Source organism: Sinocyclocheilus grahami, unplaced genomic scaffold, assembly GCF_001515645.1.
Source record: "Sinocyclocheilus grahami isolate Dianchi unplaced genomic scaffold, SAMN03320097.WGS_v1.1 scaffold1318.1, whole genome shotgun sequence".
In the NCBI taxonomy this organism is placed as follows: domain Eukaryota; kingdom Metazoa; phylum Chordata; class Actinopteri; order Cypriniformes; family Cyprinidae; genus Sinocyclocheilus; species Sinocyclocheilus grahami.
Genome location: NW_015506497.1, coordinates 77,753 through 103,086, shown reverse-complemented (window position 1 = coordinate 103,086; position 25,334 = coordinate 77,753). Strand labels below are relative to the sequence as shown.

Below are 25,334 nucleotides of genomic sequence, written 5' to 3'. Positions count from 1 at the left end.
CAGGAGGTGCTGTAAGTGGAAAATCTGTTTTTAGTGTGTGTTGTCTCTAATATTCAGCGGGTCAGTAAAACACACAGCGCTCTGCTTCTGTCGCATCCAGCGTATCAACTTAACGAGCTCGTTCATCCATCTGCTGATAGGCTCGCCTGTAGATGTATAAAAACACTGTTTTATGTGAGCTGATCTTTCTTTCTCTGTAAAATGGCATTCAGCTCTGGAGTAGTTTGAGTTTGGCTCACGTTAAATATAAATGCATCTCACATCGGCTGGAAATGCAGGCTTGTGCTCGACGCTTTGTGTCTGTGTGTGTGTGTGTGTGCATGTTTATGTGGTTTATGAGGACACAAATTTGAATAATAACATGGGTATGACATAGGTATTACAACGAGAAGGTGATTTATGAGGACATTTTCAGTGTCCCCGTAATTCAAAAGGCTTATAAATAATTCAGAATTCGGTTTTTTTTTAATCTAAAAATGCAGAAAGTCTCCTGTGAGGGGTAGGTTTAGGGGTAGGGTTGGTGTAGGGCAATAGAATATACGGTCTGTACAGTATAAAAACCATTACGCCTATGGAGAGTCCCCACTTTTCACAAAAACAAACCTGTGTGTGTTAGAGTGTGTGTGTGTGTGTGTATATATGTGTGTGTATATGTCTGTGTCTTTGTCTTTGTGTGTGTGTGTGTGTGTGTGTGTGTGTTTGTGTGTCTGTGTGTGAATTTTCCATCCGCTGCTTTCCTTCTTTGATTTGTATCCTCGTATTGGAATGCAAATGAAGAATCGATTGTATGAACGTCCCTCTGTCTTATTTTACTTCAAGCAGAAATCTGATCTTTGTTATTAAGATGTTTAAATCTCAGTGATATTGAGCTGGACTTAAAGATTCCTTTCTTTTCTTTCTTTCTTTTTTCTTTCTTTCTCTGTGAGTCAGTGAACGAGTCGTGAAGCTTTATTGGCATTGATTTAAAGTCGACATGAAATGCAGTTTGTACTTTAATGACGTATTTGTAATTGAAACAGGATATTCAACAAGAAAAACATGTAGAGCAGGAAGTGATTTGATATCTCAGGATTTTTTTTACTATTATTAATATGCCATTTCATATTTTTTATATAATATATATTTTTTAATGTTTTTATATTTTGCTTTAATTTTAATTTAAGTTATAGTAATTGTTTTTATGTTTAATGTTTTTTTTTCAGTAAATAAAAGTGTTTTTTTTAGTAATATTAATATAGTATTATGGTTTTTAATATTTTGAATTAGTTTTATTTTTTATATTTTCTGTTTTCATTTTCGTTTTATTTTAAGCTTTAGTAATTTTGTCTTTTTTTGTTGGTTCCATTCGTTTTTATGTTTTTTTTCCCCTCTCTGCTTAATTTCAGTAAATTAATTAGTATTATTAATATTATGGCATTTCATTTTTTATTACTTTTTATTTTTATATTTTCTGTTTGGATTTTAATTTTAGTTGAAGTTTTTCCCGGAGTGTTTTTGTCGGTTTTATCTGTTTTGTTTTCGATTTGTTTGTTTGTTTTTATAAAATATGTCTATTTAGCTTATTTGTTTATTTATTTATTTGTTTTTAATATCAGTTTTAGTTTAGATATTTTCTGTTTTGGTTTCAGTAATAAAAAAAAAAACACTTAAACGAAAAAATTTGAAATCTTACCTTTTGCAACTAACTAAAATATTTACTGAAAGTATAACTGAAAGTTTTACAGTATGTCATTTTAGTTGAACTTAAATGTTAATAGTTTTAGTTGACGCTAATAACCTGAAGTAAAGGCAAATTTAAGTGCCATCTGAAGGCAGTATTGGTGCAGAAATGATCAGGTTCATAGCAAAGGCCTTGATATTTTTGTCTAATATTTTTATGCCACATTAACCTGCTCACAAACTTCAGCCAGTGGACTTCTGACTGGTATTTTTGAGAACTGGAGAATTAAGCATCAGCCGAATCCAGATAAATCCTCCTCTGATTAGACGGGCAGCGCTCAGATTTACGTCCATCTGAAGCAGGAACACCTGGAGGTAAACCAAGCTCCCATAAGTCAGGCTCGTTGAGTCTATATATGACCCTGGACCACTGGACCACAGTAGCTCGGGTATATTTGTAGCAATAGCCAACAATACATTGCATGGGTCAAAATATAGATTTTTCTTTTATGCCAAAAATCATTAGGATATTACGCAGAGATCATGTTCCATGAAGATATTTTGTAAATGTCCTACCGTAAATATATCAAAACTTAATGTTTGATTAGTAATATGCATTGCTAAGAACTTCATTTGGACAACTTTAAAGATTATTTTCTCAATATTTTGATTTTTTTGCACCCTCAGATTCCAGATTTTCAAATATTGTGCTATCCTAACAAACCATACATCAATGCAAAGCTTATTTATTCAGCTTTCAGATCCTGCATAAATCTCAATTTAAAAAAATTGACCCTTATGACTGGTTTTGTGGTCCAGGGTCATGTGATCGCCGAGACGCTCTGAACCGGACTCGGTCACCGCTGGGCTGTAATGTGAATGACGAGCGTGTCAAGCGTTCGGTGTGGCGAGGGTCAGCTGGAGTGTGTTTGGACTGTTTCTCCAGGCCTGCTGTGAGCGGACGCTCGGCCCGGAGGCTCTGACAGACCTGCCAAGACTCGACGGGAGATTTAGGCAACAGCTGCAGGGGTTCGGACAACGAGACGCTCGGCATGCTGTCAGCGCCCGCTATGTTTAGAGTCTCCGAATATTCCCTCTGTCCTTCCCGCTTTCATTCGAGCCAATGCATATTCCAGTAGTTCATTTTAAAGGATAGATCATTCAGAAATCACATTATGTGGCATCATGTTCTCACACTCAAAGAACTACAAACATAGATTTTCACCATAGATTCTCGCCAAGGCTGCATTTATTTGATCAAAAATACAGGGAAAATGTGAAATAGTATTAGAATTTAAAATAACGGGTTTCTATATGAGTATCAGTTTAAATGTAATGTATTTCTGTGATGCGCAGCTGTATTTTCAGCATCATTCCTCCAGTCTTCAGTGTCACATGATCTTCAGAAATCAGTATAATATGCTGATTTGCTGCTCGAGAAACATTTCTGATTATTATCAATGTTGAAAACAGTCGTGCTGCACAATATTTTTGTGGACACTTGATACATTTTCTGGATTTTTCAGGACACAGATGAATAAAAAGTTGAAAAGAACAGCATTTATTTGAAATAGAAATCTTTTATAAAATTATAAATGTCTTTACTGTCACTTTTGATCATTTGAATACATTATAGCTGATTAAAAGTGTTATTTATGTATTTATTTATTTTACTTCTCACCTTTACCTCAGTGTGATTATCATTAACTAAAACTACAAATATCCCAAACATTTAAGCTAATTGAAGGCAAAATTTCACTTTTTTGTTTCGTTTACGTTGATGTACTAACATGACTAAAACTAAAACAGAGAATAAATAAACTAAAAATGAAATAAAAAATAAATACTAAACAGACATAATTAAAACAAACATAAAAAACTAAACTGTGAAAAAACCACTTGAACTAAAATTAATTTAAAACAGTTTATTGCTTATTGTTGTAGAAACTGTGATGCATTTTTTTATTTTTCTTTATAAATGTCCTTACTGTCACTTTTCATCAATTTAATACTTCATTACTGATTGGAAATATGCATGAATTAATTAATTAATTAATTATTATTATTTTAATCTTACTCCAAAATTCTGAATGATAGTGTATCTGATTTTCCACAAAGATATTGTGCAGCACGACTGTTTTCAACATTGATAATAATCAGAAATGTTTCTCGAGCAGCAGATCAGCATATTATACTGATTTCTGAAGATCATGTGACACTGAAGACTGCAGTAATGATGCTGAAAATACAGCTGCGCATCACAGAAATAAATTAAAGTTTAACACATATTCACATAGAAAACAGCTGTTTGATTGTATCTGTACTGTACTGTATTTTTGATCAATTAAATGCAGCCTTGACGAGCAGAAGAGACTTTTTTGAAATTGTTTTTTTTTTTTTTGTAATTATTCCAATCTTTTGACCAGCAGTGTAAAAGTAGTTGTTCTGAAGGGGTCCATACAGTGCTCCTGTGTTATTTCGGACCTCACTGGCTTTTACTGCATGGGCAAAAACAGCTGAAATAGGCAAAATATCATATACAGAAAGGCCTGCAGGTTGAGTAAATGACGACACAATGTTGCTTTTTGGGTGAAGTGTTTCTTCATCATCGCTGTCTTCAGCTCTCAGTCGACTCCACCCTGACCTGACCTTTATCCTCCTTTCATTTCTGCTGCTCGTCTCTGGAAATAGGCCAAGTGCAAAGTGGCGTGGGACTGATGGAAGTGGCACCAGTATCGTCTTGTGCTGGATTTTTGTGCAGATGAGGGTGAACTGAGCACATCATTTGCACTGTGGAATTATGGGGGTTTATGACTTGCTTAGACGAATCTCTGAATGTGTGACAATAACAAAACAACATCACGTACTTACAGTCAGGACGATCTTGTGATCTTTGATTAAATATCCAGCTCATATTTCAAGCTAAAATCAAGATTTGATGTTTACATTTTATATTTAAAATTAGATTATATAAATTATATTTTTAATTTTAGGGTCATTGCATTGTGACATTTATAAATGTGTCCCTGCAGCACAAAAGCAGTGTTAAGTCGCTGGGGGATATTTGTAGCAATAGCCAACAATACATTGTATGGGTCACAATTATACATTTCTCTTTTATGCCAAAAATCATTAGGATATTAAGTAAAGATCATGTTCCATGAAGATATTTAGTAAATTTCCTACCGTAAATATATCAAAACTTAATGTTTGATTAGTAATATGCATTGCTAAGAACTTCATTTGAACAACTTTAAAGATGATTTTCTCAATATTTAGATTTCTTTGCACCCTCAGATTCAGAATAAAGACAACTGTATTGAGGGCTTATCTATTTTTTGTTAATTATAATGACTACCCCTAAAAGTAATAAAACAAATAATATATCAGACATTTTATAAATTGCAAAAAGCATACATTATATATGCTAACTAACATTAAAAGTTTGAGGTAAATATATATATATTTTTAAAGAAATTAATACTTTTATTCATCAAGGACACATAACATTTTTTCAAAAGCGACAGTAAAAACATGTATAATGTTACAAAAAAATCTATTTAAAATAAATGCTGTTCTTTTTAACTTCCTATTTTTAAAGAATCATGAAAAATAAAATGGATTAGGGTTTCCACAAAATTATGAACTGTTTTCAGCATTAATAAAGTTAAAAAAAAAACAACTAACACTAGCTTCTCTATTCTTTTTGTATTCTATTTGCTTTCTTTTCATTTATTATACAATTAACAAAAAGCAAAAAAAAGGCCTCTAACACTAGCTTGCTCTATTCTTTTTCTATTCTATCTGTTTTCTTTTTATTTATTATATAATAATAAAAAAACCTTGCTACATGTACTGTGCTAAGCTAACTGAGACTTGTTATAGCACTTGCGTATCATTGCTCTTTTGTTGATTTTGATTGCTTCCATTGTCCTCATTTGTAAGTCGCTTTGGATAAAAGCATCTACAAAATTACAAAATGTAAATGTATTGATAATAATCAGAAATGTTTCTCGAGCAGCAGATCAGCATATTATACTGATTTCTGAAGATCATGTGACACTGAAGACTGGAGGAATGATGCTGAAAATACAGCTGCACATCACAGAAATACATTACAGTTTAACACATATTCACATAGAAAACACTTATTTTAAATTCTACAAATTTTTCACAGTTTTTCCAGTGTTGGTGAGCAGAAGAGACCTGTGTAACAGGTTGATTGCCGCCACAGGTTCAGTCTCAGATCACATAATTCAGTCGACTCTCGTGACCTTGCAGCTCCTCCGCGGGGGTCTGACCTCACGTTTGGAGTCGATTCTTCATTTAGCTGCTCCTGAAAGAGCGCGGAACGGCCCGGCGGGGTCAGAGTTCACAGACCTGCTCCAGGTGTCAGATCCTAATTAACAAGACTGGATTTCTTCCTCTGTAGCGCAGGAACTGCAGCTGCTCTCTGTCTGTGTGGATCTTCAAGGCAGTAAATCATGGCGCTGTGCTAATCCTGAGCTCTTTGGGCTGTAAATCTCCTGCTTGAGTCGTTTCTGTCTCGTGTGAAAGGTGGACATGTCCTTGAGTTGGTGGAGAGCGTGTTTTCTCTAGCAGCTCACCTGTGGATGTTCACTTATCTTAAAGGGGTCCTATTATGCTCTTTTACAAAGTCTTGATTTTGTTTTGGGGGTGTACTAGAACAGGCTCTCATACTAGGTTGTTCGAAAAACACATTATTTTTCACATATTTTACATTATTACAACACCTCTCTCCCCAGTCTGGCATGAACGGCTCGAATATAGCTGGCCTGTGTGTGTTGTGATTGGTTAGCTGGGCCAGTGTATGTTGTGATTGGTTAGCTGGCCAGTGTGTGTTGTGATTGGTTAGCTGGCCTGTGTGTGCTGTGATTGGTTAGCTGGGCCAGTGTGTGCTAGTGCTGTGTTAAAAATATCGATACGACGATGTATCGTCACAGAGATTTGATGATACGAGTATGGATACAGCAGGCCCTGTATCGATATTGTGGCACGTGTGCTGCAGTGGACCACGCTTAATTTGTTTAAAATTTTACGTTTAAAATTGAGTAGAAAAGTGCAAGGTTTCTAAAAAAGAATGAATAGAGCATGATATATAGGCTACAACAAGGTTTAATCTGGCCGCAGAGGAACACAACGGGGTTGCCTGATATAAAGAGACGTAATCCCCAAAACAGAGCTTCACACTTGCGCAATACAGAAATATCTGCTAAGTGTGCTACTTATCTTTATCAACCTGGCAACCCTGTGCTCACGCTCTCTCTCCACTGAGGATAAACGCGCTTGCTTTCTGAAAACAGCGGTTAGCTCGCAGTTTAGCTATCTCCACTTCAATATTCTATTCTCAGAAAAGTGTAATTCATCAACTGTTCATTTACGACACACACAGAGAGAGAGAGAGAGAGAGAGAGAGAGAGAGGCTGTGCAACGTGATCTGTGTGTGTGACTGCTCCAAACTGCTTCTTTGCTTCAACGGGTTTCAGCCTCACCCTGCTTCATTCTACTAGGTTAATAAATCATTAGCTCATCCATGAACATGATTTCTGCCCGAGTCCCGTCGGATTGCATCAGCTGTGAGGATGAAGACCACAACTCCCATGATTCCACACTCAGTCACTGCCTCATCAAACTACGCCGTTGTCTCTTTGTTTGTTTTGAATACACGCCCTCTAGTGGCGAAAATTACATATTGTGCCTTTAAACCTGGTACATTGTAACCAAACACTGTTTTCCAGTCGGACTGCAGTTTTCCAGTTGGTGGTTGTTGTGTGATCAGCATGAGGAGTGTGTAAACAGACTGTGGGCGGTTAGTGGGCGTTACACAGACTACACTCTTAAAAATAAAGGTGCTTCAAAAAGGTGATTAACTAACCCATAAACCACACTGAGTTAGAGTCCATCTGCTTTCAGAGCTGTGTGAAGAGCAGTAGAAAAGCCCTGCTAATATCCGCCCTGATTAGAGAGCTTTGTGAATAATCATCTGTAATAAGCACTCAAATGTTGCTATCTTGGGCGCAATGCGATGCTTTGAGAGATATTATTACTGTAAGTGCAGAGTCCAAAAATACGAGGCATGACACGGCATGCAGCGATCGCGTTACACATATTGTGTCATTCCGTGTGGGTTTGTTTTTTCTCAGATCCAGTTTTGTGTTTGTGCTCTCCGCCAGACATTTCACGCCATCTCGTACACAAATCATCCAGATCATCCGCAGGCATTCTGGCCTCAAACCCGAAGCCTGAAGCCTCATTAGAGGCGAGTGTCGCTCCAGATCGACAGCTGGAGTCCGGCAGACCACAGAGAGAGTCCTGGACAGCAAAGTTTCTCTCTTCCTCACTTCTGTTTGTGGCAGTTTTGTTTTTGATGAAAGTGTCACCTTCACATGGTAACCCATTGTAGACAATTAGTGATCAGTGTCATTATTTACGTACTTTTATAGTATTTCTTAATATTTTGAATGGTTTTTATATTTTCAGTATTTCAATTTTTTTATTTTTAGCTAAAGTTTTAGTAATTTTGTTATTTGCTTATGTGTGTGTATGTGTACTAGTGCTGGGCGGTATGACCAAAAATTTATATCACGGTGTTTTTCAAAATTATACCGGTTTCACGGTACATGATGGTATTTTTTTTTTCATGCATGAAACCATATTTGGTTTTAAATAAGGTGTTAACCATATTTTCTACTGATTGAGAGGAAATACTGCAGTATATTGACATAGAATGCCCTATTTTACTGTCATGATGAGTGAATATTGTCCAAAAATACCACACTAAATAGTGACTAAACACGACCCCTTTTAATACATGTTCACCAGGAGTCACTCTCATTTATAATCACGGCATCGTCTGATAAACTCAGCATGCATCTACACTAAAGAGCGGCTATGCGGTGGTTTTGGCTGGATTACTCTTCTGTCTCGTGCAGCGCACTGCCTGCGTCTGAGTAACAAACTAAAAAAACTACGAACAAAAAAGTGCATGTGATATTAACAGACGAACTACGCTCATATTTATAATTCCAAACAATCAGTAAGCGACAGGTGCTAGAAAACACTGTTTTGTACTCAAAAAGTCGGCTGCGGTGCTTCTCTCCCGCTCACTGCACAGAACACACGCCGAGAGAGGCGACACTTCTCCGGGAAAGACAGACCTCGCGCTCGCGGGACAGCACTGGAGAAATCCTCCAACTGAACCATAGCTAAGCTTTATCCAGAAAAGACTCTAGGTTTGTCAGTATGAATATTCTCTGGAAGAAAGCCGCTAAAAGGGTCTGAAAGTTGCTAAATCTAGAGCTAAAGTCGCGCTCGTGTGTGTGAGATGCGGAGAGTTCTTCTGTGTCATCACGTTCTATTAGTTCTACAGCTTCAGTTTCTGAACTTTCACGCTTAGTAACACATACAGCTGTTCCCTCACCACAGTGCAACAGTGAAAAGGGACCCCTTTCAAACAGTGCCGCGTTCCCAACGTTGTTTAAGCGACATACACCGGTATTGCGGTATTTTAAAAATTAATATCATAACAAAAATAAACACCGGTATTCGGTATGAACCGGTATACCGCCCAGCACTATGTATTTATATATATATAGTATATATATATATGTTTATTTTTTTGTCATTTTAGTACTTCATCTAATAAATAATATTATTTATAATCACATTATTAGTATGACTATTAAATATTAATTTATTAATAATAAATATTAATAAAGATTGGTTTTATTTCTCTGAATGTGTTTGTCAGGTGACATACGAGTCGATTGATAGCTTCAGGCGATCTGTAAAAGGAAATATTCATTTTTACTGAGTGAAGTAAACTCAAGCAGCCTCAATTTACATGATATTATGTAAATCCTCAAGCCAGCAAACCATATGTATGATTTCATGATTTCAACTTTCCACACAGTTCTCCCGCGGGGGATAATGAGGATATTTGATAAACATATTAATAAAGACGGAGTGCGGTTTACACTAGCGTCGTCCGTTTGTCTTCTTTAAGACTCGGAGGAGAGCGGCGTTTTCATGATTTAGTCGTCAGTAACTGTGCAGTTGAACTCGCTCTGACCCGCAGAAAAGCGCTCAGACCAGACCCTGCCTAACCTCGTTACTGTCGATTCATAATTGCAGATGTTTGCTTGTGGCAGTGATTCGGATCAGCTTGTGTGCTGCTTATGAAATCTGATGCATGAACCTTGTTACCAAACCAGCGTAATGACGGATGACGAGAGGCTGTTCCTGTCCGATCGCCCTCCTCGAGTCCTCATGTCCACCCAAAATCAGCACAGAAACGAGCCTCTAGCCTACTTAATGAAAGATCATCTTAATCCACAGGTTTTTACACACAAGTGCAATTATAAATCCAAAATAACCAGAAAAAAAAATCTTGAAGAAATGGTTTGTTAATCATGCATATAAGATGACATATACAGTAAGGCCTAAATTTATATGCACATAAATAGTATGTAAATATAAAAAATATGATATATTATATAAATAAAACAATAAATAATGATAGTAATCATCATCATATAAATATTTTACACACACACACACACACATATATACAGTGTGTGTGTGCATACATAATTATTAACTGCCTTAATTTTATATAAATTTTAATCCTAGGTAAATATACAAATATAATATATAAATAAAACATTAATACTAAGAATAATGCTTATATATATATATATATATATATATATATATATATATTTATATAATACTGTAAAAATATATTATATATATTTATATACACACAAAATATATACATATTTTTTTTTTTTATAGAATATATATATATATATATATATATATATATATATATATATATATATATATATATATATATGCTTATATAATACTGTAATAATATATTATATATGCTTATATAATACTGTAATAATATATAATATAATATATATTTTATATTACAGATTAGTGTGCATATATATAATTTGGGATATTCTAATCCACAGTTTTTAAACATCTTTTTAACACAATTTCTACACACAAATTCAGTTATAAATGCAAATTAACCAGAAAAAATTAATCGGACAGAAATAGTACATAAATTGTGCATAATATATAAGTTTATAGGCTATATATAATATATGCTTATATATAATATACAGTATTTATTGAATTTGGGACGCAATAGTCCTAATTTTGCATGCTAACAGAAGGGATTGATACCCATTTTCTGGTCTGATTTTCTCCGCTCCTGTTTCTTGTGGGATCTCAGGCACTTCAGGTTCATGCGCGTGTCTTTCTAAACCAGATTCTCCTCGCGGGTTTTGGCCAGGATGTTTGCAAGCCAGACAGAGGAAGTCAAACATGTGTCCAGCATGTGTTGATTGGTGTTTTTAGCCAGAAGTAGGTGAGATGGTCCAACCAGCAGCCCATCAAACCATCAGCACAAATTCCCTTCGCATTCTCGCAATGATGGAAATACGGCTGCTGTTTCCATCTCGGCTCGTATGAGAACTCTAGACGCGCGCTGGGTGAGCGCCACATGCCTAACCTCCTAAATAGCGTCCCGCTCAACTGCAGAAGAACTTACGATCAGGCCTCTTCAGTTACAGATATTACCTGTGCTGCAGCAGCGTCAGGATTTATTGAAGGCAGCTGTTGCTGGTATTCGGCAGGGCTGCTGGAACAGGAGCAGGTGGACATCTGATATAAAGACAGGCTGTTGACGCCTCCTGTCACGCATCCCACCACTTTACATGGGAAAAGGGCTCACGGTGGACTTCCGAATTCCTGGTCGCTAACGGTCCTCTGGGAACGGGCTGAGAACACATGTAGTGTGGATTGATGGTGATTCAATAACAAATAAGGAACTTAATTTCTGATCATAATCACAGTGGCTTGTATGTTCATGGATATGTTCATGTTATTTAACAGTTACATGATTGCCATCATTTTATATACACAGATATTATGTATACACACACACATATACATTTTATTAATCTCATCAGAAAGTGTGAAATATTAAAATATGCACACACACACACACACACACACACACACATATATATATATTTTATTAATCTCATCAGGATCAGCCAGATCTTCTGAAATGTACTGCTGGCTCTGATGTCTCTATAGTGGTTAAACATGAGATATAATTCGTTTTGGGTCAATCTAACGGGCAGTCTTTGGTCTCATTAATCTATTATTTGTTCTAGAGCAAATAGTTTTGGCTGAGGGCAAAGTCTCATAATATTTGATATAACTTCAATGCTGTTTATCAGAGCGCTGCCTTTGTACTTTTGACTGAATTGCCTAGCAACTTTTATGGTGGCTGCTGTTGTTTAGTAAATATTGTTATTCAATGCATAATATTTTATATAAATAATGTTTTTAGTATTGAGAAGCTGTCTGTGTTTGGATACATTGTTCCGCCATTAGATGGCGACATGTTTTTATGAGTGAGTTATATATTGAAAGACTGAAAAGTGGTTGTAAACAAGAAAGTTATTTTTACTTTCAATAACAACTTGTAAGACACAGCGCTGTCGTCAGAAATCACCCTTAACAGATGAAAGGATAGTGCGACAAAGATACCGCTTTCCTCAGTGGACATTCAAACTAATGTTTTATTGTGAATATGAGATTGATCTTAAAATTGAATGCTGTACCAGATGCAGGTAATCACACTCGCTCAGTCCTACTCAATACTCTACTCCACTCGCTATGACAAGTCCTGGTTAGTCTAACACAGTACACTTAGCAAGGTTTTTTATTGTGTTTATGGTATTTATTTATTTTTAATAATAAATAACAGAAAACAAGTAGATAGAATAGAGAACGCTAGTGTTAGAGGGTCGGGTTTTTTAATAAACAAAAGAAAACAGTAGATGAAATAGAATAGATAATGCTAGTGTAAGAGGGTCAAGTTGTTGATGCATCATATTAGTATTTGTTGTACTTTGTTTTATGCTGATGACAGCATCACTGTAAATACAGTTCAACTAGGCATGTTTATGTGAGCTTTGCACAGTGAACAGTGAGAGGTAAATGCAGCTGTCAGCTCCAGTGAGGTAAAACACAGGAGAAACACACGCCGTGGATGTAAAGTAGAATGATACTGTGTTTAAGAACAGCAGACGGGTATTGAGATGTGTGGAAACAGACATACTGGATGTACAGTGTGCAGAAATATGCCAGAATGTATTACATCCTCATCCTGGACATGCATTCACTCTCCAGAATAATGCAAAACAGGCTTATGTATATATATAGTCTATATATAAAAACTAAATAAGTCCAACGAGTGTGTGTGTGTGTGTGTTCTCTCAGTCAAGCGCAGTGGGCAATCACACCTGCAGGTCTTATCACAGCGAATGGTTTTTCTCTCTGTCCGTTAGCAGCGTAATCATTGTGCCATCAGACGGCTCTTCATTGACTGTGTGGCTGCTTTCAGTGAGCAGTGTAATTGTCGTGGAAATAGACCAATCAGGAGGCCGTATGCTAGGCCGCCTCAGTCCCAAACAGATCCAGTACAGAGTCAAAGACAGAAAGCTTCGCGAGCTCCTCGGGTTTATAATCAGCTTGTAATAAATGTTCTAAAGTTGGCCGATCCTCCTCTCTGATTACAGAGCGCGGCCGGCCAGAGCTGCGTTTGACCTCAGCTTCTCTCCCAGACAGCTGGAGCATAACAAAGATGTGTAATTATCATAATTTGACAATTAGCCTGCCATCCATTCCCAGTTTTTAGGAAAAAAATCACCCGGATGAATGAATTAAAGGAAATGTATGAAATCAATACAAGATCCGGCATCTGTGACATCCGGTCCATTAACACAGAAAATCATTTCCACTTTGTAAAAACAAAGGAAAATTGCATTTACAGTAGTGCACTTACAGTGGAAGTCAATGGGGTTTGATATTTCACCCGGATAAACATTTAAATACACACTGTTTTGAAAGTAAAAGCATCACAATTACACATGAACATATCATCAAAATTGCAAATAATAATAATATTAATAAAAATATGTAACATAATAATAATATTATTATTATATATGTATATCATGTTATAAAAACTATTGTAAAATAGTAAATAATAATATATTTTGCAATATATTATTATATATTATAATATTGCAAAATATATTATTATTATTTATAGTATACATTTTTATAATTATATTGTATAACATTATTATTAATAGTAATTATTAATATTATTAATTATGGTTGTTGCTATTTAGACTGAGACTTTACAGCTCATTATCAATTATAATAATAATATACTGTATGTATATAGTATATATATATATATATATATATATATATATATATATATATATATATATAATTGTTTTTATTAAATAAGTATATATTGCATAACATTATTATTAATAGTAGTAGTTATATTATTATTTTTGTAGTAGTAGTAGTAGTAGTTGTTGTTATTTAGATTTTTGTGAAAACAATCACCTTGAAAAGTGTCCTAATTAGAGACTTTACAGTTTATTTTTGTATTTACAGCTCATTTTCAGGATTTAATATCTGCTGTAATTAAAACATTTCTGCTTTCAACCCTCCTGAATGTCTTGCCCATAGACTTCCATTACTGTAAATGTGCTTCGAGCTTGTTGAAATTATTTTTGCTAAATTAGATCATGTTGCACACACAACTGAACACAGGATGTTTGTGTCTGACTGTATTTCTTTTGAAAGACAGCAATAGAATTGAATTTAAAATAGATTGCCAAGAGGTTCCTGGAAATCAGAGAATTTATGTGCAGACGACGTGATATCAGTAACAAATAAAAACAGATTAAAACCTCGCTAGACTTTACCAGGGACATTCCTCATATGAATAATATTCAGGATCCTGGGGTTTCAAAAGAAATATTGCAACTCTATTCTCATCCAGAGAAATGTGATATTCATTTTCAACAATCTGTCTGTATTTCTGCAGTTCTTGGCGTAAGATCTTCAGAAGCAGCGCCTACTGAATATTTGTTTAGTAACCAGTTAGAACCGCTGTTCTTCATACGGAGCTCAAGATGAGAGAAAAAGCTTGTGATATTCATTTGTGTCTATTGAAATATTGTTTATGAAACTTCAAAAGACCACAAGCTCCTTCAGCTCTTGAAGTATGTGTCTATGAAATTATATTTTATGGATAAGAGCAGATGTTTCCAAACCTCTGATCTTACAATAAATCTCTGCATTTCCCTCTGAAAGCAGAAAATGTAATACTGTAGTACTGAATGAGTTTTTAGTAGTAACATTTACCGTATTTGTTTACCATGGTATTTACATAGTGCATTTAAGCTAGAATACACTTAAGTTTAATGATCTTTCAGCAGCAATAAAAGCAATTAACCATAATAAAAATATGTCCTAATAATGTTTTGCTAATGTTCCCATTAAGTTATGAAAACATTATTTCTGAAAGTTCTCAGAACAATCAAAACATACAGATTTTTTATTTATTTATTATTATTATGTGAATGTTAGATAAACCATTAAGGAAATATTTTGCTAATATTATATTAATATTTATATAACGTGTGTGTGTATTATAAAATATGTATATCTTGCAAAATATATAGTTTTTCTTTTTATTATTAATATATAAAGTATACAGAATAATTTTTTTTAATAAATAAATATATTATTATTATAATTTGTATTACTATTGTTATTATTTGGACTGATGTGATAAAATCATCTAGAAAAGTAGACTATTTAGAGACTTTATAGCTCATGTTTGTATTGAAGATTTAATATGCGCTTAAATAAAGTGCTAAGAACATTTTGCTAATGTTCATATAGTTATATATAGTTCATAAGTTCATAAAAATGTTAACCATCTGAAATAAATAGTAAGTAGTTTATAAAAAATAACTGAAATGATTCACAAAATGTTCCACGGTCAATATATAAATAAAGGATATATATTTTAAATCTTATATACTGTATATAAAAAAAATTAAATTAAATATTTTTCCAGCTAGTTAACAAGCAACATTTATAATTTTTGTTTAGTTTAGCTTGAAATAATATAGTCGCTAAAACTAAATACACAAAAAAAGTTATGATTTTACAGTTGTAACATTTTACTATGTAACATGGTTACATTTTAGTAACTAACATTAAATAACAATGAGCAAATTATGTGTCACAATGTTTATTAGTATTTATTAGTTAGTTAGTCCATACTGTATCAACTTCGGTCCATTAAATAATATTAGTAGATGCAACTTTTACAAGTTGAACGTTCCATGAACGATAAAAAGTATCGTTTTGATAATGTTGCCAGATAACGTTTAACGAACGTTCTATAAATGTTATTGAAAGATGTTTGTTTATTACATTGAAAGAAGCTTAACCATTAGCTGGATATGCATTAATCACTTTTCGGTTTCTTGCATATAGAATGTATTTATTCCAGATGTGAATACGGTCTGGTGTTGATGAACTGAGGCGTGTGTTAATTGTCTGTCCTCGCTGTTGACACCTCCGGAACGCCAGCGGCGCCTGCTGCGGGTGAGAGAGGGGCGCTAATGAAGCGTGCCGTCATTGAGAAGAGGATTATTAACTTTGTTAATTGAGTTGATTGTGTGTGCGGATGCAGATTGAACGAGGAGAGGTTTTCTGTGTGCTCTTGAATATATTTGGCCTGATCGGATCGGTCTCTGCCCGTATGACCCTGTGATTTATTTTAGCTCTAGACTAAATAATACTGTAACAGCATCGCCATTCGCCACACGCTTTGATTTCTGATTTAAAGCAGCGATAGAATAGTGTTTAACTCCGTTTCGGTGGAATTCAAGGATGGAGAATTTCAATTAAAAGTTTCCACAAGCTTCTGTCAGGCCATTTCTCTAACTGATTCTCAATTAAAACTTTGACCTGCCTGAGAAATGGCTGTTTGGCGGTTGTTTAGTCATTCGTTGAAAGTTTAGAGAACGAGGTGGAGAGTATTTACAATAAATCTCTGCATTTCCCTCTGAAAGCAGAAAATGTAATACTGTAGTACTGAATGAGTTTTTAGTAGTAACATTTACCGTATTTGTTTACCATGGTATTTACATAGTGCATTTAAGCTAGAATACACTTAAGTTTAATGATCTTTCAGCAGCAATAAAAGCAATTAACCATAATAAAAATATGTCCTAATAATGTTTTTCTAATGTTCCCATTAAGTTATGAAAACGTTATTTCTGAAAGTTCTCAGAACAATCAAAACATACAGATTTTTTATTTATTTATTATTATTATGTGAATGTTAGATAAACCATTAAGGAAATATTTTGCTAATATTATATTAATATTTATATAACGTGTGTGTGTATTATAAAATATGTATATCTTGCAAAATATATAGTTTTTCTTTTTATTATTAATATATAAAGTATACAGAATAATTTTTTTTAATAAATAAATATATTATTATTATAATTTGTATTACTATTGTTATTATTTGGACTGATGTGATAAAATCATCTAGAAAAGTAGACTATTTAGAGACTTTATAGCTCATGTTTGTATTGAAGATTTAATATGCGCTTAAATAAAGTGCTAAGAACATTTTGCTAATGTTCATATAGTTATATATAGTTCATAAGTTCATAAAAATGTTAACCATCTGAAATAAATAGTAAGTAGTTTATAAAAAATAACTGAAATGATTCACAAAATGTTCCACGGTCAATATATAAATAAAGGATATATATTTTAAATCTTATATACTGTATATAAAAAAAATTAAATTAAATATTTTTCCAGCTAGTTAACAAGCAACATTTATAATTTTTGTTTAGTTTAGCTTGAAATAATATAGTCGCTAAAACTAAATACACAAAAAAAGTTATGATTTTACAGTTGTAACATTTTACTATGTAACATGGTTACATTTTAGTAACTAACATTAAATAACAATGAGCAAATTATGTGTCACAATGTTTATTAGTATTTATTAGTTAGTTAGTCCATACTGTATCAACTTCGGTCCATTAAATAATATTAGTAGATGCAACTTTTACAAGTTGAACGTTCCATGAACGATAAAAAGTATCGTTTTGATAATGTTGCCAGATAACGTTTAACGAACGTTCTATAAATGTTATTGAAAGATGTTTGTTTATTACATTGAAAGAAGCTTAACCATTAGCTGGATATGCATTAATCACTTTTCGGTTTCTTGCATATAGAATGTATTTATTCCAGATGTGAATACGGTCTGGTGTTGATGTCCTCGCTGTTGACACCTCCGGAACGCCAGCGGCGCCTGCTGCGGGTGAGAGAGGGGCGCTAATGAAGCGTGCCGTCATTGAGAAGAGGATTATTAACTTTGTTAATTGAGTTGATTGTGTGTGCGGATGCAGATTGAACGAGGAGAGGTTTTCTGTGTGCTCTTGAATATATTTGGCCTGATCGGATCGGTCTCTGCCCGTATGACCCTGTGATTTATTTTAGCTCTAGACTGTCAACAGCATCGCCATTCGCCACACGCTTTGATTTCTGATTTAAAGCAGCGATAGAATAGTGTTTAACTCCGTTTCGGTGGAATTCAAGGATGGAGAATTTCAATTAAAAGTTTCCACAAGCTTCTGTCAGGCCATTTCTCTAACTGATTCTCAATTAAAACTTTGACCTGCCTGAGAAATGGCTGTTTGGCGGTTGTTTAGTCATTCGTTGAAAGTTTAGAGAACGAGGTGGAGAGTATTTACAGGTGATGCGTGCACACGAGGGTCAGCGGCCCAAAGACAGAAATACTGTCACTTTGACGAACATTCGTTTAGAGTCAGTCAGAGGTCATTCTCTTTAACGCTTACCGCTGCTCATTTTCACATACTTTGCGATGTTTTGAGAACCAAATAAGGGCACGTTATGCATTTCATCAGTGAGATGATAGCAGATTCGCATGTCATCCGTAAACACATCAGGCACGCATTTGGACATGTTAGTCTCTTTTGTGATTAATGAGATAATTTCTTGTGTTGCACGTTGGAGTTGTTTCAAGATGCTTGGCAAACAAGTCAGAGGAGTGTTTGGAAGCAAACCAGCGCTCATCTCAGTGAAATGCATCGTATCTCAACCTAAGGTTATTAGCGTTAACTGAAACTAAAACTAAAACAATAAAAAAAATGTCATTTGAAACAAAAACTAAACTAAACTAAAATATAAAAATATTTTAATTTTTTTTTATTTCAGCTAGTTACCATGGCAGCATTTCTCATTTTCATTTAGTTTATCTGGAAGTACTACAACCACTAAGACTAAATAAAATAAAACGGTAACACTTTACAATAAGTTTCCATTAGTTAATGTAACTAACATAAAAAATTAAAGGATCTCACAAAAGTAAACTAATAAAAATTTTAAAAATCTTATAAAAATAAACTAAAATTAAATATAAAAATATAACATTATTACATTTTGAAAAATCTTAAAAACCTATTTTATTTCAGAAGCAAAAATTTCTTCTTAACGAAATTAACTAAAACAGTAATACTTTACCATTAATCAATGTTAGTAACTAACATTAACTAACAATGAGCAATATATTAGTTAAAATATTTAACGTTAGTTAATAAAAATACAACTGTTCGTTGAAATTGATTTTAATAATCTATAAGGAAATGTTGAAATTCACATTAATTATTCACTAAGGTTAATAAATGCTTTAGAATAATTTTTCATTGTTAGTTCATATTAACTAATATTGTTAAGTAATGGCTACAAATGGAACCTTATTCTAAAATGTTTCTACAACTACAACTAATACATTTAATTTAATAAAAACTATGTAGATGTAATAATAAAAATTACATTGCAATACATTAATAAAAAACTAATTTACTAAACAACTAAAATTAAAGTAAAAGCAAAAAAATATATATAATTCAGAATATTAACAAAAACTGAAATAGTATATCAATAATACTAAAATATCACTGCGAGTGATTAAAGAGCATCATCTCATATTTACTGGAAGATCGTTTTAGCTTAGAAGAGCATTAATTTTTAAAGCAAAGATGTGGTTTCAGTCTCGTGTTCCCGACGCTGTGAAAAATTAAGCAAATATTTGCATGTGTAATCTATCACACATTTCTCTCTGAAATCGAACAGTCTTTCGGATGCATGAAGCACTCGGTGGGAGAAGCGTAGGATTGTTTTCTGATGCATCTGGCTCTCTGTGTCCTGCAGGTTTCACCGTGGAGACTATCACATCGACGTCTGTATAAACGACTACCTGGACGTCTACTGTCCACACTACGAGGACTCGGTCCCTGAGGAGAGAGCGGAGCGCTATGTGCTCTACATGGTCAACTACGACGGCTACAGCACGTGTGACCACACGGCCAAAGGCTTCAAGCGCTGGGAGTGCAACCGGCCGCACTCGCCCAACGGCCCGCTCAAGTTCTCCGAGAAGTTCCAGCTCTTCACGCCCTTCTCGCTGGGCTTCGAGTTCCGGCCGGGCCGAGAGTATTACTACATCTGTGAGTATGAGAGCGCAGATCAGCTTCACAGGAGGAGTCCGACTGAAACTAATTTAAAGGGGTCATCGGATGCCCATTTTTCACAAGTTGATATGATTCTTTAGGGTCTTAATGGTCTGTAACATACTTTGGTTAAAATTTTTCAACGGTAGCGTAAAACAACACTCTTTTTACCCGGTCAAAAACAGCGCTGTTCACAGCGACCCGTTTCGGTGCATGTTCCTTTAAATGCTAATGAGCTCTGCTGACCCCGCCCCTCTCTTCCGTGCCGTTCTCATGAGTCGCGGAACTGGCTAACTACCACGTTATTAGGAAAGGCGATTTGCAAAGATTCATAAAAGAACCTTACACTCACTTCTTCTGTAGGTGACGCTGGATCACGAATGATTCGCGCGAACATAGACGCATTTATGTAGATCGGGGGCGCATTCCCTTCAGAAACAAACGTAATCCACTGCGTCTTCAGCGGCTCAGATGTCGGGAGTAAATGACGACTGCTATATTCATTATTACATCCAACAACAAAACACTTCAATCGCTTAGAGGAGTCATTCTTGTCTACATCTGCTCCAACGGTGAAACAATGGTGCACTGATGACAGCTCACTCAGGGCGGAGCTAAGGTAAAACACCAGTGTCAATCAACAATAGTGGGAGGAGCCTGGGTCTGTGTGACGTCATACAGCCAAGAAGCTGAGAACGGCTTGATTTGAGAAAGGGGCTATCATTTGTGGATTTTTATCATTAAAGGGTGGTTGTGTACAAACACTGCCAAGACACATTTCAGTTCAAACAACATGTAAAAGTGAATTTTGCATCCGATGACCCCTTTAAAATCAAACATGTCAGTCATGAAGTTATGGTTGCATCTTTAAATAGAGAGAATATAACCGTTTGGCGTTTTAAGAGTTTTCACTAGAAAAGGAACGCTTGTCAAAAGGCTCTTTCTAAAAGGTCAGTTTGACCTGGGTTTTTGAGCTGTCCGGAATACTGGTTAAGCTTTTTAAATCTTGATATTATGAGACTTTTTCTTGATTAGGATCATGAGCAAGCATGCAATGTTTCGACACTCTGATGTGTTGTGGAAAGTGCGTATACAATTTCTATTGCGGTTATGATGTTTGCAGGTCAGTTTGACGGCATATTTATGATTAATCCTTGTATTACATTGCACAACTATCATTATGGTGTGCTTCTCCAAAAATCACACTGTAGAAAAAAAAATCAGGTAAACACAGTAAACCTTTAACATTAATTACAATTAAAAAACATAACTTATGATTATTAAAACGGTACTAAAACTATTATTTATAGGTTTCAAATTATGTATATATAGTCTCATTTATAGTATGTTTTTTATTTAATATATATATATATATATATATTTTTTTTTTATTAACATTTTAAACAAAAGCATGGAACTCGCTACAGCCAAATAAAAACGTGTTTTTAATTTAGTTTTTTATTTCTGCCTTTAAAATGGCTTTGGGCGATTTTAAAGTTTGTTATAAGAGATTGGCTTGTTTAAGGTATAAGCATGACGTCGTACTATAGAGTTACATTATTAGGTGAAATATCAGTCAGAAACCAGAAATACCTGTTCATCCAGGTCTGTTTTGTATTTTTCAACTTCTCACATTTCTGATGGAGCGTTTAGGGCCACAGGTTGTTTCATTTCGGGTGTAATAAAAGTTTATTTCCCTCACTGTATGTCAGTGACAAAGCCATTTGTACATAATTCTCAACCGCATGGAGACTATAAGAAAATGCAATGTTTTCTCTCACTGGGCCGAGGCTGTAAATTTTGAGATTCACTTTCAAGGACGAACGCATATGAAATCCAGGCAGGGCATAAATCAATACGAATCAATATTCTTTGGGAAGAAAATGCGATTCGAGGGTTTCGCTGAAGGACACCTGTCGTCAAGGTGAGATGAAAATACAGGCAAACCTCATTCGTTTTCGCTCATAACGTGGAGCGAAAATCATCCAGCATATCGCTCTTCTCACGAGTCCCATCATCCTCGCTCGCGGTCCAAAGCCAACATCTGTGAAATACGTTTGCCCTCTCTGACTAATTGTTCTGTCTCACTGCACGGATCCGTCCGTCTCGCGCTGGAGTCTTTATTCAGCTCCTGCCAGACAGATCTTGGCAGCTTCTGTCTCTCTGGCGAACATCATAATTAATATACATCATGACAATCTTGTTGAACATAATTCCAAACAGAAAGTCAGAGCTGAAGCTGAAGCCGCACTTTTAGCTGCCATATTTTACGACACTGAAAGAGTTGTCGGTATTGTTAATATCTGTATTAAGAACGATGATTTCGCAATTAGTGACAGTTAAAGACGTCAGCTTTCTCTGGCAGGAATATTTAAGCAAATGTTCAATTAAAACCTCCTTTCCAGTTCATCCATCAAGCTTTCATTTCGACTACAATGAAAACTGTCTGACTCATTTTTAATAGTGTTTTATATCATACTGACGTCCATATCATTGCGCATTTCTTAATTATATTATTCAACTGATTGATTATGCTCATGTTCACTGAACGTTTATTTGGTCATATCTGCTGACAGTGACCTTGACCTTTAAGGTCAGAGACTAAAACTAGAAGTCTTGAGATATCTGAGAAGACTGAGAAATGCATCTTTCTCCATTGACAGACATTCAAAATGTATATGTTGTAAGCAAAATAGAAATATTATACTTATTAAATTTGTAAGAAAATATTTTGCCAGTGTTTATTTTTATTATTTATTTATTTTATTTTATATGAATTATACTATTAATTATGTTATAATTGTTTTCTTTTTATTCTATTTCACAATTATTATTATTTTTTTATTATTATTATGTGTTGTCGTTTTTTGTTTAATAATTAATGAATTAATTATTTTTTTCAGGCTCAGGACTCCTAGATTTTTACAACAATTTTTAAAATGGGTTTGGGAGCAATAATAATAATTTATATTGTGCCATTCTAAAGCTCAAGGACTCTTTATTGTCCATCAGATTACTACAGAAATAGGCAAAAAATATTGGAAATTTGGCACATGCATGTATTTTTTTAGGAAGAGAAAAAAATACAAGAAGGAAGGAGGCAAAATAAGTTGGTCAAGCTATTTATTAATATTTATTATTTATGTAAATTGCTTTTAATCAATTTATTTAGATGCTTCTTTATTATTTATGTAAATTGCATTTATATCATTTATTTTGTGCTTCATACAACACAGGTTGTTTCAAAGCAGCTTCGCAGTAATAAACAGGAAAATAACAGTGCTAATGTTGCGAAATTCAAAATTTGAAATGGCTTTTCATCTATAAAGCAGTGTCATTATTCAGCTCAAATCAGTTCAGTGTTGATTCGATTCAGTTCAATAACAGTGTCAAGTTTTTTTAGTCAGAGTCGCTGACTTGGTATTAGGGCTGTCAAAAAAAAAAGTAAAATTTTGAATATTCGTCGAATTTAAAATAAAAATCCACATTCGAATGCAAAAACGTTGCATTCAAATTTTAGGTGTGCATTAAGGAGGCAGTCTTATCAGTGGCGCACGAGATGCGATGACGATGTAAGTGTCGTTGCATTTTTCTGTTTTTCTTAGCCTGTCCAGTTGAAGCCACTAGATGCGGCGCTGCTGTGTTGTTAATCACAAATGTTGCAGGAAAAGGGAACATCAATGCAGAGAAGATCTTGATTACGTCAAAGCTGAAACCAAGCCGTTCACACAGAACGCATATTTCACGCATTTTCTAGAGGGACATCTATCACCATTGCACTCGCGTCTCGCACAAAAGAGCCACATGTTTAGAAAGCCATGTCAAATTAATGCAAGTTCAACTTTGAAAACACATATCTCGAGACTTTATGGCGGGGGGTTTTTCCCATCCCACTGCAACTCGTGTTTTTAAATGAAAAATGTACTCTGTGTGATTGGCTTTCCATCCTTTGTATTAAACTATGCATAGGCTACATACATGATGCTGTTTTGTTTATAGTTGTTTAAGCAACTTAATTAATTATAATTGGTTTATAAACATTATTTTAAACATTATGCACTTTTTTCACAGATAGTCATGTTATCTTATGCTTTGAGTAAACGTGCATTAGTAATATTTTGCTCGATGCGCCCTCTTGTGGCCTCAGGAGAGAAGCCAAACGCTTTTCTTCACCCTAACTGAAATTATGCATTTTAAATTCGATTATTTCGATTAATTCGAATTTTGATAATATGTTAGTAGAAAAATTCAAATTTAGTTTTTCAGCCATTTTGACAGCCCTACTTGGTTTTATTCAAATCAAGAGAAATGAATACTAAATATATGTCATGCAATAACAAAAGGTATAGAAACTAGTTCAGTCTAATTACATTTTACCCAGTATTTATGTTTGCTATGTATTTTTATAGTGTTTGTCTAGCTTAGCGACTCTTGAATGTCTGTTTTCATGGATTGTAGTTGATTGAATTTTCTCGTGAACTCTTGAGAATACAGAAGATCATTATGGTGTCGTTACTGACGCTTTCAGGTGGTGGTTATCAGTGACATTTCTCTAAATCGTTGTTTGAAGAGACACGGCGTCTGGAGCAGTCGTGAAGGTGGCGCTCAGTAGAAATGTTATCGCTCACTCTGATTGCGGCCGTTCCTCACTGACTGACATTATCACTCCAGACTGTCACGTCTCTCTCTAATAGCAGCAGCTGAGAAACGTCTACCGGATTTTTAGTGGTGCTCTTACCTGTTAATACACTGCAAAAAAAAAATATATATATATATATATATATAAATCCTTAATATTTTTGTCTGGTTTTCCTTTACAAATATATAAAGATTCTTATATGTGATATGTGATTGCTAGGGTATTCTGTATGGTTGCCAGGGTGTTGCTATGGGGTTGCTAGGGTGTTCTGTGTGTTCACCAGGGTGTTGCTATGTTGTTGCTAAGGTGCTGATATGTGATTGCTAGGTTGTTTTGTATGGTTGCCACGGTGTTGTTATGTGGTTGCTAGGGTGTTCTTTGTGGTCACCTAGGTGTTGCTATGCCACTGCAACTCGTGTTTTTAAATGAAAAATGTACTCTGTGTGATTGGCTTTCCATCCTTTGTATTAAACTATGCATAGGCTACATACATGATGCTGTTTTGTTTATAGTTGTTTAAGCAACTTAAT

The 25,334-nt window shown here is 34.6% G+C and overlaps 1 protein-coding gene across 1 annotated transcript in view; it reads left to right on the top strand.

The window, feature by feature from the left end:
- The window catches only part of LOC107569160 (ephrin-A5b), a 138,555-nt gene that overhangs the window by 96,749 nt on the left and 16,472 nt on the right, over nt 1–25,334 (top strand). The window contains exon 2 of the mRNA XM_016255171.1: nt 19,870–20,162. Coding sequence (XP_016110657.1) covers nt 19,870–20,162 — 293 coding nt within the window. The remainder of the gene's footprint in view (nt 1–19,869; nt 20,163–25,334) is intronic.